Source organism: Lepidochelys kempii, chromosome 3, assembly GCF_965140285.1.
Source record: "Lepidochelys kempii isolate rLepKem1 chromosome 3, rLepKem1.hap1, whole genome shotgun sequence".
NCBI lineage: Eukaryota > Metazoa > Chordata > Testudines > Cheloniidae > Lepidochelys > Lepidochelys kempii.
In genome coordinates, this window is record NC_136382.1 from 197,086,263 (window position 1) to 197,103,284 (window position 17,022).

General features: G+C 43.7%; 1 protein-coding gene across 12 annotated transcripts in view; it reads right to left on the minus strand.

Moving 5' to 3' along the window:
- EHBP1 (EH domain binding protein 1) overlaps positions 1 to 17,022 on the minus strand; it is a 402,075-nt gene that overhangs the window by 138,314 nt on the left and 246,739 nt on the right. For 8 of the 12 annotated variants that reach the window (XM_078852347.1, XM_078852346.1, XM_078852348.1 and 5 more), the window contains 2 exons: positions 16,608 to 16,649; positions 14,633 to 14,819 (listed from right to left, as the gene is read on the minus strand). In XM_078852347.1, coding sequence (XP_078708473.1) covers positions 14,633 to 14,819; positions 16,608 to 16,649 — 229 coding nt within the window. The remainder of the gene's footprint in view (positions 1 to 14,632; positions 14,820 to 16,607; positions 16,650 to 17,022) is intronic. The other 4 variants (XM_073339539.2, XM_073339538.2, XM_073339541.2 and 1 more) reach the window with 1 other exon arrangement.

Genomic DNA, 17,022 nt, shown 5'->3' on the forward strand with positions numbered 1-17,022 from the left:
CATCATTCTCGGATGTATTAGCAGGAGTGTTGTAAGCAAGACATAGGAAGTAATTCTTCCTCTCTCCTCTCCATTGATTAGGCCTCAACTGGAGTATTGTGTCCAGTTCTGAGTGCCACATTTCAGGAAGGATGTGGACAAACTGGAGAGAGTCAAGAGAAGAGCAACAAAAATGATTAAGGGTTTAATAAACATGACCTACGAGGGAAGATTGAAAAAATTGGGATTGTTTAGTTTGAGGAAGAGAAGACTGAAGGGGGGACATGATAACAGTTTTCAAGTACATAAAAGGTTGTTACAAGGAGGAGAAAAATTGTTCTCCTTAACCTTTGAGACTAGGACAAGAAGCAATGGGCTTAACCTGCAACAAGGGTGGTTTAGGCTGGACATTAGGAAAAACTTCCTAACTGTCATGGTAGTTAAGCATTGGAATAAATTGCCTAGGGAGGTTGTGGAATCTCCATCATCGGAGATTTTTAAGAGCAGGTTAGACAAACACCTGTAAGGGATGGTCTACTTAGTCCTGCCTTGAATGCAGGGGACTGGACTAGAAGATCTCTCGAGATCCCATCCAGTCCTACAATTCTATGATTCTTCTTTAAAATCCTCAGGAAGGTCTAAAGCTATATTTATGCTTCATAAGCAGTTTTAAGATTATCAATTAATTTCTGCAATTATTTTCTATGAAAATAGAGAAGTTAACTTCAGCTGTACTTTCTACCTTATAAGACAGAATATCTAACTTTTCCACTTTTTTAACACTTAGGGGTTGTCTTCTCTACCGAGGTAAGTCGACCTAAGTTACGTTACTCCAGCTATGTGAATAACATAGCTGGAGTCAATGTAGCTTAGGTTGACTTACCCCACAGGCTTCACTGTGCTGCGTTGATGGAAGACGCTCTCCGGTCAGTTTAACTTAATCTTCTCAGGGAGTTGGAGTACCAGGGTTGACCGGAGAGAGCTCTGCTGTCGATTTAGCGGGTCTTCACTAGACCTGCTAAATTGACACCAGCTGCATCGATTGCAGCAGCGTCGATGTCCCTGGTAGTGAAGACAAACCCTTAACCATGTCACAGTTTCCCCTAAACAATGTAATCATTTAGACTCCTCCACAAAATTATCTTTCATTTATTTTGAAATAACATTTGTTGACAGTTGTAGCTCCTTTACAGCCTTACTGTTGTGCTTCAGCACCGTAACACAACTTGATTATTTTTCAACATATTAACTGAACTTTCCAGAGAGGGAGAATGACTGGATATAGATTGAGAGTGACTGGATTTGCGATCGTATTCTTCTGTTTTTGAAGTAACAGCAAAACTTTCCCAGTCTTTTTGATTTTCCCTTAGAAACTCTCATTCTTCTCATCTGTTAACCTACTATGACTTTCTGCCAACTCAGTGCATGACATCACTTTGCTTACGGTAACTCTCTCATTACTGCTATCAATACCACCTCTTCCAATGCCAACATAATCCCAAATCATCGACACTCTCAGCAGCAATTACATTTTGCTGCCTTTTCTCTGTGTGTCATACCTGTATCTCTCAATTTATTTCTGGACAATTCCATTCCTACAGCGTCCTTTAAGCCTTATTCAGTTTTTTGTGAACGAATACATTGTTTACATTATCCCTGCTTTCCCCTCCTTGCTATTCGCCTTCCTTCTCACTTGGATTGACATCATGGTACTTGAATTTCTAAACTTTGAGACAAAGTTCCTCCTCTGCCTTGGTGGGTCCTGTGCTTATTGGCGGATTTGCTTGCTTCAGAGATTCACGGCAGCCCTCAGTTTGGCCACTTTTGCTAGTGGCTCAAACCTGCCGTTCACTCAGCTAACCTCATCATTGGCCAGCATGGGAAAAAGGAAGGAGAACAATCCCCACAGTCTCTGCTGATTCACCATGTAGATCGGGGAATAGCCCAGAGACCTTCCCCTCTGGTGGAACCCACAGTCCAGGTCAACTCCTCCTGTGTCTGACCAGGAGTTGGGAGGTTTGGGGGGAACCAGGGCCCACCCCCTACTCTGGGTTCCAGCCAAGGGCCCTGTGGACTGCAGCTGTCTAGAGTGCCTCCTGGAACAGCTGCGTGACAGCTACAACTCCCTGGGCTACTTCCCCACGGCCTCCTCCCAACACCTTCTTTATTCACACCACAAGATCTTCCTCCTGGTGTCTGATAATGCTTGTACTCCTCAGTCCTCCAGCAGTAAGCCTTCTCACTCTCAACTCCTAGTGCCTCTTGCTCCCAGCTCCTCACATACACTCCACAAACTGAAGTGAGGTCCTTTTTAAACTCAGGTGCCCTGATTAGCCAGTCTGCCCTAATTGATTCTAGCAGCTTCTTAATTAGCTCGAGGTGTCCTAATTAGCCTGCTTGCCTGAATTTGTTCCAGCAAATTCCTTCTTGTTCTGGAACTGCCCTGTTACCTTACCCAGGGAAAATGGACCTGCGTAATCTGGGACTAATATATCTGCCTTCTAACACTCCCCTGTAGCCATCTGGCCTGACCCTGTCACAACTTGTTAACAAGTAACTAGCTCACTCTCCAGTCAAACTGATTTACATACATAGCAATTTTCTGTTAGAGCAATGCTATTCATTTGATAGGACACAAGCTAGAGGTGGGCTGAGAGGAAGCAGCATCTGATGAGTAATACCCCCACCAGCTGAGGGTGTGGCAAAATACTGGGGTCCCTAGGGCCTACTGGGAAACTAGGCAGCGGACAGCAGGAATAGCTCAATCCCCTCCTGCTGCTACTGCAACTCTGCCTCTTGTCTCTCTTCTTCCCCCTTCCACTCATCACCTAACCCCAGAGCATCTCCTAAATCCGATTTCCTCTGTCCATACAGTGTTCAGCACCGGTAGGGGAAGCACATGTTTAGTGAGCTGACGGCTGCACAGGTGGACAAAGGAAGGAAAGGTGAGAGAGAAGAAATCCCACCAGCACTTTCCTCCCCTGTCAGCACCAGCCTATCTAACTCAACAGCCCTAGCCTCACAAGCCTCCCATTCAGCAGCAGCAGTCCCAACCACAAAATGGCTAATAAATGACCATCTTGTGCCCCAAATCCCACAAGATACAGTGGATGAAAAGGACTCTAGGATGTGGTGGGTTGCAGGACTTTATTTGGCCATTTAGTGAGTCACAGACCAAAGAATGCTGACGATCACTATGTTAGAGAACAGAGAATTCATGTAAAGCAGCTGGATTCAATTCCTAGTTCAGTCACGGACGCTCTGTGCACAGCAGTCTTGTACAAATTACTTAACAATATACTCATTTAATCTCTCCATATCTCAGTTACTCATCTGTAAAATGGGAATGATAATATTTTTCCTCTTGTAAGGATTACGAGTTAGTGCTCGTAAAGCGCTAAATTAGTGTTTGTAAAGTGCTCAGACACCCTTCCGTGGAAGGCTTTATGGAATTGCTTAACATTATCACTATTATTAACAAACGAGTTACTTGTGCCAACAGTTCTTCTCCTGTTTCAGCATTACTTTATATTTCCTACCATGTGAGGTAACTAATTTTTTCATTTTGTTGTTTAAGTTGCAGTAGTTTTTGTGATTACTCAGTAGTGCTCGTCAAAGAAGGGGTTTTGCTCTATAGTTAAAGATCAACTTCAAATGTAAAAGTGCAAGCAAGGAGAGAGACCATGCTAAAAGGACACTTTCAGAATTGTAACCATTAGACGTATAAATAGTACAGAGTACAGGTTGCAATAACGTAAAACGTATTCATATTGAAAAATACTTCAAACTAAGTACGTTCTGAACATCATATCAATGATTCAAGGACCCCCCCCCAAAAAAACCCCAAATCCCCCGCCAAAATACCCTGCTCCTGATGTTATGGTTTCACACAGTAGTTGTTCCGCTGCTACTCAGATCCTAAAAATTACACCAACAAAATTATCGTGAGTTAAGGCTGCTTCCTTACATTTCAGTGTATCTACACATTAGTTTTAGAACAGTGCACGATGTGAAATTTCCATATTACACACAACAAACTGTGTTAAAAAAACATTAAGGTTGCAAAGTCAAGCACTAAAAAGTTAAGGAAATGCCTGGATTAAGGTTGCCATACAACTTTAGTTTGGCCCCATTGGGTGTAAGCATCATGACACTCTTTAAATTAAATAACTCTCCCCCTCCCCCCTGATCCCTTTTAAACTTTAAACACCAAAATTTAATGTTGATTTGTGTGTGTAATTTCCTAGGTTTTTAAAAAAACAAACTGCAAAAAGAGACATTCCATCATGCAGAATCACACAGACATCCACATGGGGTCATCAGCTCAGCTGGAGCCTTTAAATCCACAACACAGATATCTGGCACTTGAGCTAATGGAGAGAGAGATTTTGCAAGAGGGTTTTCAATATTATTTGCTGACAACTGAGGAGTTCTGAAGCTCAGGAATCTTGGGATCCATTTCAGGCTCCGGAGGAGTCTGCACTCCAGTGGTCAGACACTTCTTCCTCTCTATTCCCGGGCCTGACACCTCTGCCTTTGTCCCCCACAGCTTATCCCTGTCCCCATCCTGTCTTTACCACACTCTCTCCCTGGCTCCTTGTCCCAGCCAGTCCTAGTCTCTATCAACCCAAGCTCCTCATTGCAGTCCCAGTCTCTCGCTGCTGGCTCCTTGTCTGAGCCCCAATCTTTCCTGAATCCTGTCCCCCAAGCCCAGTCTCCTTCCCCAGGCTCTTCATCCCAGTCTCCCTCTCAAGCTACTTGCCTCAGGCTCCTTCACTAGCCAGTCCCAGTCACCTCCTTTGGGCTCCTCATCCAATCTCAGGGTCCCCCCTGCTCCCAATCTCCCCCACGGGCACACTGTCCCAAACTTATTGCCCATCCACTTCCTGTTTCCCTTCACCCATAGCTCCTCATCCAGTCTCAGTTCCTCTCCCCGACTGGCTCCCAATCCCAATCTCCCCACCCCCAGCCTCTCCTTCTCAGACTAGTTATCCCAATCTATGACCTCTATCACCACCCCCGCCCATCTACTCACACACAAACACCCCACCCCCAGTCCAGCTATTGTCTTCCCTGCACTCCACTCAGACTGATTCCTCCTCTAGTTTAGATGCCAGTAGGGAGATCACTGAAGGCACGCGAGGGTCTCCCAGATCTCAGTTCTGGTGCTCAGTGCCCCACAGCAGTCAAGAGCAGCAATCACAGGGAAAGTTCTGCTTAGCTCTTGCAACCTTGGTCTGGAACACGCCCAGGACAGACAAAATCTTTGGACAATTTAGATACCAAATAATAAGCTTCTAGCTTGGCCAGCTCTGGGCAATTTTTAACAAAAACAGCACAGGGTACATTCTTGATATAAAGGCTAAGAACCTGCCAAATTTCAACTTCTTGTCCCAAACCCTGGTGAAGCTACAGCTGTTCAAAGAACAGGTTGTAAGATTTAAAAAAATAAATAAATAAATAAATGGGCAAAACAATGCATTTCCCCCATCTTGTTTTCAGAAATGACTGAATTATTTTTGCTGAAGCAATTAAAAAAAAAAATCCATCCTGAGACAGACACCCAGCACAGAAAATTTCAGTCAAAATGGTTAAAGGTTTGCAAAATTATAAGCAACTGAAAATAGGGTCTTCATACTACGAAGTGTCAGGTAAGGGCATGTCTATGCTTCAAGCTGGGGTCTGATTCCCATCTCGCACGAACGTATTCATACTCCCATCTGAACTAGCACACTATAAATAGTAGCACAGCTGCGTATCACAGACAACAGTGGCATGGAGTAGCCACCCTACGTATGTACCCATGAGGGTTGAAGTGGGTTTGTACTCAAGGCCGCTAGCCCCTGCTGCCACTGTCTGGGCTACAGCAGTCACACTTTTTAGTGTGTTCGCTCAGACAAGAGATACCATGAGTATGTCTTCATGAGCTGGGGATCACAACACTCACTCGTAATGTAGACATAGCCTTAAGGCATCACTATCAGCTCTATTGCAGAGTGCAATGTGATGGACCTGTTAAGAGTGGACATGCTGCTGCTTGTCTGGCTCCTCATTAAGGCAGCCAGGAGAAGATGATTTTGTGGAAGTCGGGAGGAGAGTTGGAGATCTGGAAGGACACCGACAATGAAGGGAGATATTTGTGATAGCAGCTCAGGGTGACTGAGGTGGAGCTTCTGGTGTTGCCAAGGTGCAATTGGGTCTATCTTGGTTTAATAGTTAACAGGACTCACATGCATATAGTAGATAAGAACATGTAACATAATGTAAGAAGAACAAATTATGCCATACTTGATGCTCTGACATCACTCTTTCTTCAACAAGGGAAACAGACGTGTTTTAAGAGCCCCAAATCATAGAATCATAGAATCATAGAATATCAGGGTTGGAAGGGACCCCAGAAGGTCATCTAGTCCAACCCCCTGCTCGAAGCAGGACCAATTCCCAGTTAAATCATCCCAGCCAGGGCTTTGTCAAGCCTGACCTTAAAAACCTCTAAGGAAGGAGATTCTACCACCTCCCTAGGTAACGCATTCCAGTGTTTCACCACCCTCTTAGTGAAAAAGTTTTTCCTAATATCCAATCTAAACCTCCCCCACTGCAACTTGAGACCATTACTCCTCGTTCTGTCATCTGCTACCATTGAGAACAGTCTAGAGCCATCCTCTTTGGAACCCCCTTTCAGGTAGTTGAAAGCAGCTATCAAATCCCCCCTCATCTTCTCTTCTGCAGGCTAAACAATCCCAGCTCCCTCAGCCTCTCCTCATAACTCATGTGTTCCAGTCCCCTAATCATTTTTGTTGCCCTTCGCTGGACTCTCTCCAATTTATCCACATCCTTCTTGAAGTGTGGGGCCCAAAACTGGACACAGTACTCCAGATGAGGCCTCACCAATGTCGAATAGAGGGGAACGATCACGTCCCTCGATCTGCTCGCTATGCCCCTACTTATACATCCCAAAATGCCATTGGCCTTCTTGGCAACAAGGGCACACTGCTGACTCATATCCAGCTTCTCGTCCACTGTCACCCCTAGGTCCTTTTCTGCAGAACTGCTGCCTAGCCATTCGGTCCCTAGTCTGTAGCTGTGCATTGGGTTCTTCCGTCCTAAGTGCAGGACCCTGCACTTATCCTTATTGAACCTTATCAGATTTCTTTTGGCCCAATCCTCCAATTTGTCTAGGTCCTTCTGTATCCTATCCCTCCCCTCCAGCGTATCTACCACTCCTCCCAGTTTAGTATCATCTGCAAATTTGCTGAGAGTGCAATCCACATCATCCTCCAGATCATTTATGAAGATATTGAACAAAACCAGCCCCAGGACCGACCCCTGGGGCACTCCACTTGACACCGGCTGCCAACTAGACATGGAGCCATTGATCACTACCCGTTGAGCCCGACAATCTAGCCAGCTTTCTACCCACCTTATAGTGCATTCATCCAGCCCATACTTCCTTAACTTGCTGACAAGAATACTGTGGGAGACGGTGTCAAAAGCTTTGCTAAAGTCAAGAAACAATACATCCACTGCTTTCCCTTCATCCACAGAACGAGTAATCTCATCATAAAAGGCGATTAGATTAGTCAGGCATGACCTTCCCTTGGTGAATCCATGCTGGCTGTTCCTGATCACTTTCCTCTCCCATTTCCTCACCATTGCTTGGAATGGTGCAAGTATATTAACGCATGTGCAAAAAAGCAGTGCAAGCAACGATGGTCTGATCATTAAAGCAAATGATTGGGACTTGAGAGATCTGGATTAGTTTCTCAGCTCTGCCCAGATTTCCTTTGTGGCCTGGGGAAAATCACTTTTGCCAAGATTTTCAAAAATAGGCTTTAGGCTAATTTTAGGCTTCTAAATCCATAATTAGGCACTGTGATGGGGTGTGCTCTCTGCACTGGCCCTGAAAAATTTGAATTACACCAGATGGGCCCAATCAGCTAATTAAGCTGCAAATAGGGGAGATTACGTGGTGTGGAGGGCATTAATTAGAAGGAAGCTCACCTGTGAGGGAACAAGTGGGGCTTCTATAAAGTCAGGAGGCTGGCAACGTGCCAACCTGTAATCTCTTTCCCTGAGGTAAGGGAGAAGGGAGGGGCAGGGATAGGAAAGGGTTTATCTAGTAGGCCAAAGAGAGAAGGCTGGAGAATAAAAAGCTTGGAGAAGCATAGTAAGAAGTAGTCTAGAGCCAAGAGCAGGAAGGCTGGTGTATCTGCAGACCGTAACTGCTTGCTACAGGGCTCTGAGCTGGAACCCAGCGTAGAAGGTGGGCCTGATTTCCCTTACCGTCCACTGCAGAGTGTCATTGCATAAGGCAGTGAACAGCAAGACAGCTTGAGCCACTGCGGGAGTGACAGTCAGGTCAAAGACCATGAGGACTGCCTGACACTACTGGTACTGAAGGACTTTGAAAGACTCCCAAGAAAGGGAAAAATCACAGTGTGCCTTGGCCAGAGTCACAAAGTCATAAAGCAGACATTTTGTATTTGTGCAGACTTCTTTACTGTAGTACTTTCAGACCAATTCTCCAATTTGTCAAGGTCATTTTTCATTCCGATCCTGACCTCCAAAATGCCTACAACCTCTCCTAGCTTGGTGTCATCTGCAAATTTTGTAAGTATTCTCTCCCCTCCATTATCCAAGTAATTAATGAAGTAATATATATTGAATAGTACTTGCACCAGGACTGACCTCACTAGATACATCCTCCCAGTATGAGAGTGAACCATTGATAACTACTCTAAGTTACGCTATCAACTATCATTACTAACTACTCTAAGTTACGCTACTTAGGTTGACTTACAGCGGTGTCTCCACTGCGCTGTGTCGACGGGAGATGCTCTCCCCCTGACATATTTTATGCTTCTCAGTAAGTGGGAGTATAGAAGTCGATGGGAGAGTGCTCTGCTATCAATTTAGTGGGTCTTTGCCAGACCTGCTAAAATTGACACTGCTGCATTGTTCGCAGGAGTGCTGATCTAGCCATATGTATAGACATGGCCTGTGATGTCACCGGTTCTCCATGAATTCTCTACAATAATTGCTAATGGTTTCAAGATTGCTTCACCTAGTGTCTTAAATACCCTATGATGAATTTCACCAGGCTCTACCAACTTGACTACATCTAACTTATCTAAATATTCTTTAACCTGTTCTCTATTTTGGCTTGCATTTCTTTTCTCTTGCTGTTAATATTGTGTTGAGTATCTGATCGCCATTTACCTTTTTAGTGAAGACTGAAGCAAAATTAAACACCTCAACCTTCTTGATTTCATCAATTATTTGCTCTCCTTCCCTGCTAAGTAGAGGACCTACACTTTCCTTCATCTTTCTCTTGCTCCTAATGTATTTAAAGAATCACTTCTTATTGCCTTTTACGTTCCTTGCTAGGATAACTCATTTGTGCCTTACTCTTTTTGTCCCTACATGCTTGTGGTATTCTTTTGTACTGCTCCTCAGCAATTTGTTCATATTTCTTCTTTGTATAGAATTCCTTTCTGATTTTCAGGCAATTAAAAAGCTCCTGATAAAGCCATATTGGCCTCTTACTATTCTTCCTATCTTTCCTAAGCATTGGGATAGTTTGCAGTTGTGCCTTTAAGATTATCTCCTTGAAAAACTACCAGCTCTCCTGAACTCCTTTTTCCCTTAGATTTTCTTCCCATGGAACCTTACCTACCAGTTCTCTGAGTCTATTAAAGTCTGTTTTAAAATCTTGGCCATAATTTCTCTGTTTCTGTTATCATCTGTAAAAATGAGGTTAATGATATTTTGTCTGTCTCGTCTATTTAGATGTTTAGCTCTTTGGAGCAGAGACTGTATCTGACTACGTATATGTACTAGCACTTAGCTCAATGGAGCCCTGCTCTCAGTTGGAGCCTCTTGGCACTACAGTATAATAATTATTTGTTATACAAAGAAGTTCTTTGCTTTTGCCAAATACCAAACCTTGATATTTTAGTTTGTATTTAATTTCATTGTTTTTCAATGGCAGTCTATAAAAGAACATAGGGTAGAAAAAGTGTGTTAGTGAAGTTTGTATTCAGGAGCAAAGGGATAATATGTCACCAGTGGAAATCCCTTTCTTGGATTTTCTGGATCCTGGTTATACCACAGATGGTGCTACTGCAGATGCTCCATTGTCCTGGTAATTGTACATGAACCTGCACATCCCTCCTTGCTCTCTGCCAGAAGCCTGGAGCCTGCACGGCTCTGCAATATTGTCGGAAACTTTGCAAGCACAGGACATATGATCCTCCAGTATTTGCAGAGCTGTAAGAAGAATGGAATCAGCTGAGTACATGACGATTTCTTGAAGGACAGATTGCTGTGGGACATAGTGAGAAGCAATTCACAGTTGTTGTTGGCATTCACAGAACACTGCAGACAGTGGAGTGCTGCTTCTGGGCCCAAGAAACAAGTGCTGACTGGTAGGATCACATCATAATGCAGGTTTGGGATGATGAGCAGTGACCGCAGAACTTTCAGATGTGCATGGCCAAATTCCTGGATCCATGTGCTGACCTTGGCCCAGCCCTTCAGCACAGGGACACCACAATGAGAGCTGTGCTGACAGTGGAGAAGTGAGTGGACATTGCACATTGGAAACTTGCAATGCGCAACTGCGACCAGTTAGTGGGAAACCATTCTGGACTTGGAAAATTCACCGTGGGGTCCATTGTCATGCAAGTATTCAGAGCCATTAATAGTCTTCTGCTATGCAGGACTGTGACTCTCGGCAATGTGCAGGACATAGTGGATGGATAAGCAGCAATGGGGTTCCCGAACTGAGGTGGAGCAATAGACAGCAAGCATATCCTATTTTGGCACCAGACCACCTTGCCACAGAGGAGATCAACAGAAAGGGCTACTTTCCCATGGTTACGCAAGCACTGGTGGATCACCAGGGATGCTTCATCGATATCAATGTGGGCTGGTCAGGGAAGGTGCATGATGTTTGCATCTTTAAGAACAGAGAAAGCTACAAGCAAGGATTTTCTTTCCCAAGAGGCCGATTACCATTGGTGGTGTTGATATGCCAGTAGTGATCTTGGGAGACCCAGCCTACCCATTGCTCATGAAGCTGTACACTGGCCAGCATGACAGCAGCAAGGAAAGATTAAACTACTGGCTCACCAGGTGCAGAACGACAGCTGAATGCACTTTTGGTAGACTGAAGGGAGACACTGGCATCGTTTACCCATAAGATTGGATCTCAGTAAAAAATTTTTTTTAAAAAAAATCCCAACTGGTAGAGCTGCATGCTGTGTCCTGCATAATACCTATGAAGCAAAGGGAGAAAAGCTGCTGCCAGGGTGGAGGTGAAGCAGCAGTCTGCCACGTTTGAACAGCCAGACACAAGGGCTATTAGAAGAGTTCAACACAGATCTATACAGCGCAGGGAAGAGTACTTTAACACTGAGCCACAGTAATGCATTGTGAAGTACTGTGCTCTACCTGACCCTGCAGTTTTGGGGCCTGTTAGGAATTGTGTGGTGCTTGGTGTACATTTATGATTATTACACTGATTGTCACTGATCCTATGAGTTGTGTCACAGTGTTCAGTAACAAGTAAGAGGGTGCTTTCAGAACTGCTAGACACTCTGCAGCCTGTGTTGTGAACTAATAAAGTTTAATTATTTCCCAAAGAATATAATTTTATTCAGTAGCAAAACCAGTGCAAAGAAAAATCTGTGCAATTTAAAAGCAAATACATAAGAAATTTAAGTTAATGGAACAGAACAATGGGAAAGAACAAATATGTCCACTTTACCTACACATACAGGAACTGTGGCTTTTACAGGTCAGAGTATGTGAAGCTGGGGTTGTCCTTAATGTCCCCTGGGGCGAAGTGGTAGGGGAGGGATGTGGCCCCTGATACCATGTGGAATGTTGAAGGGGGGTGTAGAAAGCTGCTGTAATGCTATTTTCCGTGGACTGCAAAAGGAGGCAAGCCTGTGATTGTTTGACCCATAGGTCCACAAGAGTCCGCAGCATCTGTTTGCTGGTGGAGAAGCCCCATTATGTCCTTTGCTTCTCTCTCTCCTTTTCTTGCTGGGACTCTTGGGCCTTTCTCCTCTCCACTATTTCCTTCTCCAGTTCACTTCAATGTTTGCCCTCCAGGCTCTTTGCTCACGGTCTGATGCAGCACTGGCTTGCAGGGTCTCATGGAACATGCCATCTCAAGTCCTCCTTATCTGGTTCAGATGTTCCATGGGCGTGGAGGGGAAAACCCCTCAACGCCGCAATGGCAGCAGCTTCCGATAAAACACAGACGTACCACTCTCAATATTATCACAGTGCAAAGTGAAAGTTAAAATTTAGAACTCCCTTCCCTTGCTCCCCTAGAGTTTTAAATAAGACATGCTCATTGACTATTCTGCTTCGGAGGGCTTGTGCACGGTGCCACTCACAGCACCAGCCACGGTGAGGATGGCCTGGCAGGGGTGAGGGGAATGAGGAGGGAATTGCTTGGCTGCATGAAACTATGAGTACAGGGCAATGGCACCGAATACTGGCACCATTTCCCACAGGTGGTGATGATTTTTTCACTTCTGCCCGTAACAGAGGCACAGACAGCACAGCTGCTTCTGGGGTCCAGAAGCCACCTCGGCCCATAAGCTGCTAGCCTGAGTATGCGATGGTGCCTGACAAAGTTATTGCTGACTGACATACGAAAGTGTCCTACCACTGAGGAAGAAATAAGACTGACCTTCCTCCCTCGCCCCCCGAAATCTTTCGGAGAGGATTGCAGAGTACCCCCATGAAAGTTTTCATTGAGATTTCTCAGGAGGATTCAAGGGACATCCCTGTGTACATAAGCAATGGTTCCCATTGCCTAACTCTACAAGGGAATGATAGGTAAATAAAAATGCTACCTCTCTTTGCTGCACTGCTGCCTCTTCTAGCATGAATACATTAATTAAAAGTCATTAGCTGTGTCCTATTAAGTTGGGGGCGCCATCAGTACACCACTGTAATGGGAAACACAATTATACACTTACCCAAATTTCCTCCCCCTGCATCAGGCTCGCCCGTGTTCGACTGCTGGCATTGACTGCACGGTGTGGGAGTCTCATCAGGTCCTGGCTCACAGCATAGCTGGATCCCTTGGTTGCACGTCCCCCATCCTCCTTTCTGATCATGCCAGGGGCCTGTGGCTTGGGCTCCTCGGCGGTATCCATGGTGGTGAGTTCTCCAGCAAGTACGGCATGCAGCTCTTTGTCAAAGCAACAGGTCTGCGGCTTGGCACCAGATCAACTGTTGGCCTCCCTGGCCTTCTGATATGCCTGACGCAGTTCCTTTGCTTTCAGGTGGCACTGCTGCCAGTCTCGGTCAGACCCCTTCTCCTGCATCCCCCGTGAAATCTGCTCATAGACACTTATGCTTGGGTCTGTAGCTGTGCTTGTACAATCTCTTCTCACCACAGGCCCAGGAGATCCAATGTCTCCTGTCTACTCTGTGTCAGAGCATGTGTGGCATGTGTAGCCAGCATGGTCAGTTGCACATAACAATGGAGTGCTGCTAGGTGTGATCACCAAGCTGGACAATCAGGAAATGGCATTTCAAAAATGTGCCAGGCTTTAGAGGAGAGGAGGGCCTTCCAGCCTCCATGACCCTGGGGCTGGATCAAGCATTAAGGGCCAGCCGCTGGTGGACTGTTAGGGTCAACGTAAGTAACACAGTGTCTACACTTGCGCAGCATCAACCTCAGTACATCGACCATGCCCGGTGCCGCTCAAGCAGGTGGTGTTACTTTGTCGGCATAATGGAGCACTTATATCAGTGGGAGACAAATTTAAGTGTAGACCCTTGGACAAGTAGGTGGATGCAAGGCGGCTTACATTGACCTAACTTGCTAGTATAGACCAGGCCTGAGACTCTTTCCTTTGACTGAGTGCTGAGGAGACAGTGAGATCAGCCCCTAAGGACCAGGGATCATCAGCAACCATTCTGACCAATTAAGCAGTGGTTTGTAGATATGACAAGGAATCCCATTCAACTCTTAAATGGAATGGTGATTGCTACAACACGGGGCCTGAAGGACGGTAGTAGGTTTAAACTTGAGATCCTGGGCTTGGTGCTGTGTGAGAGAGGTAGAAAGCTTTCTTCCATCTCCTCCCCACCCAAAAAGTAAACACACTTGCAATAATATGCTAAATCTGTTTTAAAAGGCTCCCTTTAATGTATAAACTCATGATCGGAAATGCTAAGGTTATTACAGATGCACAAAGGGTAGTAACTGCTGATTTACAGGAGATGCAATTCATACTTACATGAGTCGGCTGTTATACCTCAAAAATACCTAGTCTGCACACTGCAGCCTACAATATTTTTAGCGTTAGTGCCATTATTATAGATCAAGCCACAATACTGTACAACTTGATTTTCTTCCCTCTCATTGCACAGCGCTGTCCTAGACTATTTGTTCCCAGAAGCCCCTTTTCTCTTTGACATTGCAGTTGTCATTGCTGTCATCAAGTAGCTCTACCACTGGTCTCTCAATATGCATATGAGTCAGTGGAAGAATAAGGGAGCGAGGGTGCACTTTATTTAGGTACATAGTTTTTAAGATGACTTGCAGTAAGACGATGCACACAATACACACAGAGGTACTTTAATCAGCCATCACAACATTTGGTTATGAAAAACCTACCTTAGGAGAAGAAGAAAGCTCCTTCACTGCAGGAACAGCTGACATATTCTCACTCATTCCTGTCTCTGTCTTTGGTGAGAGGACTGGTGGTGCAGGAGCCTTTCTTTTCATCCTTTCTGCTTCTTGCAGTGGAGTAACTTGATTATTTAAAGCAGGGCTTGATTTTGGTTCATAAAATGGATTTGATCTAATTAAAAGAAGGGAAACATATTTCTTTGCTATCTCTTTGCACTTTCAAAACAAAAATAATAGTTGATTGTTTTGATTGTGCTGTTGCTGCCTTTTTCATTTTTCTTTCTTTCTTTTCTTTTTTTTTTTTTAAAGACCGATGAGTGAATTATGTACAGCCAGCAATTGCTTTAGGCCAACATTTGCAAAACTGGGTATCTAAAGCTAGGTTCCTAAGTCCATATTCAGCTGCCTATAGAAAAGTGGCTGAGCACCCACAAGTCTCATCGAAGTTGATGGATGTTGGAGGTGCTAAACAACTCTGAGAATCTAGAGAGTTTTATTTAGATAACTAAATGTGGATTTTGGAGCCCAATTTTAGATACCCTATGTTTGAAAATCTTGGCCTCAGTGTATATACAGTCAAAGTCAAGTACATTTTCATTTCAGTCACAAACAGCCATCATATAAGTCTGAGAACACTCAATGGAACACACAACAGCACAGGAAAATAATGGCTAATGTTGTTTGCATAGATAAATAGCCTTTTGTTTTGCACATTATTTGGCTAAATATCTTTCAAGAAACCCAGTCAAACATGTTCATGTGTTGTCTGATGCGTTATCACCACAGCTGCACTATTTATATTCCATCTCTCAATGATAAATAAAATAAGCACTTTCCTAGCATTTACACTTTTTAGCCAGGTCTCCAATGAGTCTTATGTCAGATGATCATACAGAGCTTTTCCTAATCATTTAATGTACTTACTCTCAGCATGTAAAATAGATAGCAATATTGTATCTAATAAGGGGTCCTCCTCTGTATCAAGCTAATGTATTCACTCTGTCTCTTATTTTCCATTCTTTTCCATATGTCCAACAGACCTCCACTTATAAAAATAATCATCTGATCCATTATTCCATCTTTTACTATTGTACACTTTCCCAGTAAGATATACACGTATATGTATATGTATAATTTGCTGAACTCTGTGCTCATGCAGTAACATGACATAAATTCCCAAAAGGCAAACCTACATACAATTAGATGAAGTGCAACACATCAAAAATAAATAGCTTCAGTCCCTTGAATTCATTTTTAGATGGAAACAGTATTGTATCCAGCATTAGATAAGAGGTTAAGCACTCATATCCAGTCAGAATTTTCCTCTCCATGCTAGAGAACCAAACTGGTAGGCAGTTTTTAGATAAATGAAACTTTAAAAATTGAACTTTTATAATAAGTATTCTTCATTAATAGCTGATTTAGCACTCCAGTTCCTTTCCTATTTCACTTTAAAAACAAAAAACCCTTTAAGAATATTTTAGTTTTAAAATATTTTCCTCAATTTATTGAAATGCCTTAGAAATGACTTTGATGCAGTTTTGCCCTTTTCCTCTTTATCAGTGAGCAGGAGAAAGCAATTGTTGTGTTACACCACAGAGAATAAGTGTACCTCTGAAGGCTGAAGTTTAGTAAACACATCTTTGGGAATGTGGAGAAGGGAGGAAAAAACTAAAACAACCATTCAGCAACAAGCTTGGTGCATGAAGCTCACCTTACTGTGGGACTCCTGCTGTTTATTACAGGAGAGATTAAGACTAAAATAACTAGCCCGCTGACTGAAGGCATCTTTGAGGTGTTCTCACTTCAGCACTCATCAAATGCAAAAAAACATGAGTGAAGTCAAAGCTAAGGGTGATGTCAAAATAACAGTTTAAACAAAAAAGGATGGACATGCTCCAGAGGAGGAGGAGGAGGAAAAAGGACGGTATTCGGTTTGGAACAGAAGACTCAACAGTACCTGTCAATTGTTCTAATTTTGCTGACAACCTTGTTGAGCTGTCTTCAAACATTACAGAGTTCAAAGGAAGGTGAAAATAAAAATGAAAAAAGATAAAGAGTGAAGAACAATATGTTTATAGGAGATCGCAATGTTTTCTTTAGTTCCACAATTTCGTCTTCTGACTAGCCAGCAAATGCAGCATGTTTTGACAGTGAACTAACTGACCCTCTACACCCTTACTTAGAATTACAGAAATTATGTGCACTGGGACTTTTCTAAGAAGTTAATGTTAATTTGCAGTGAGTAAAAAATTCAGATTAATGGGAGTAAAGAAATCTGAGAGCTGGGTGGAACCACATTTTAAAATTAATTTTCTTACATTCCTGCTCTTAAATAAAGACTTTTACCACAACACATTCACCAAGAAGCAAGG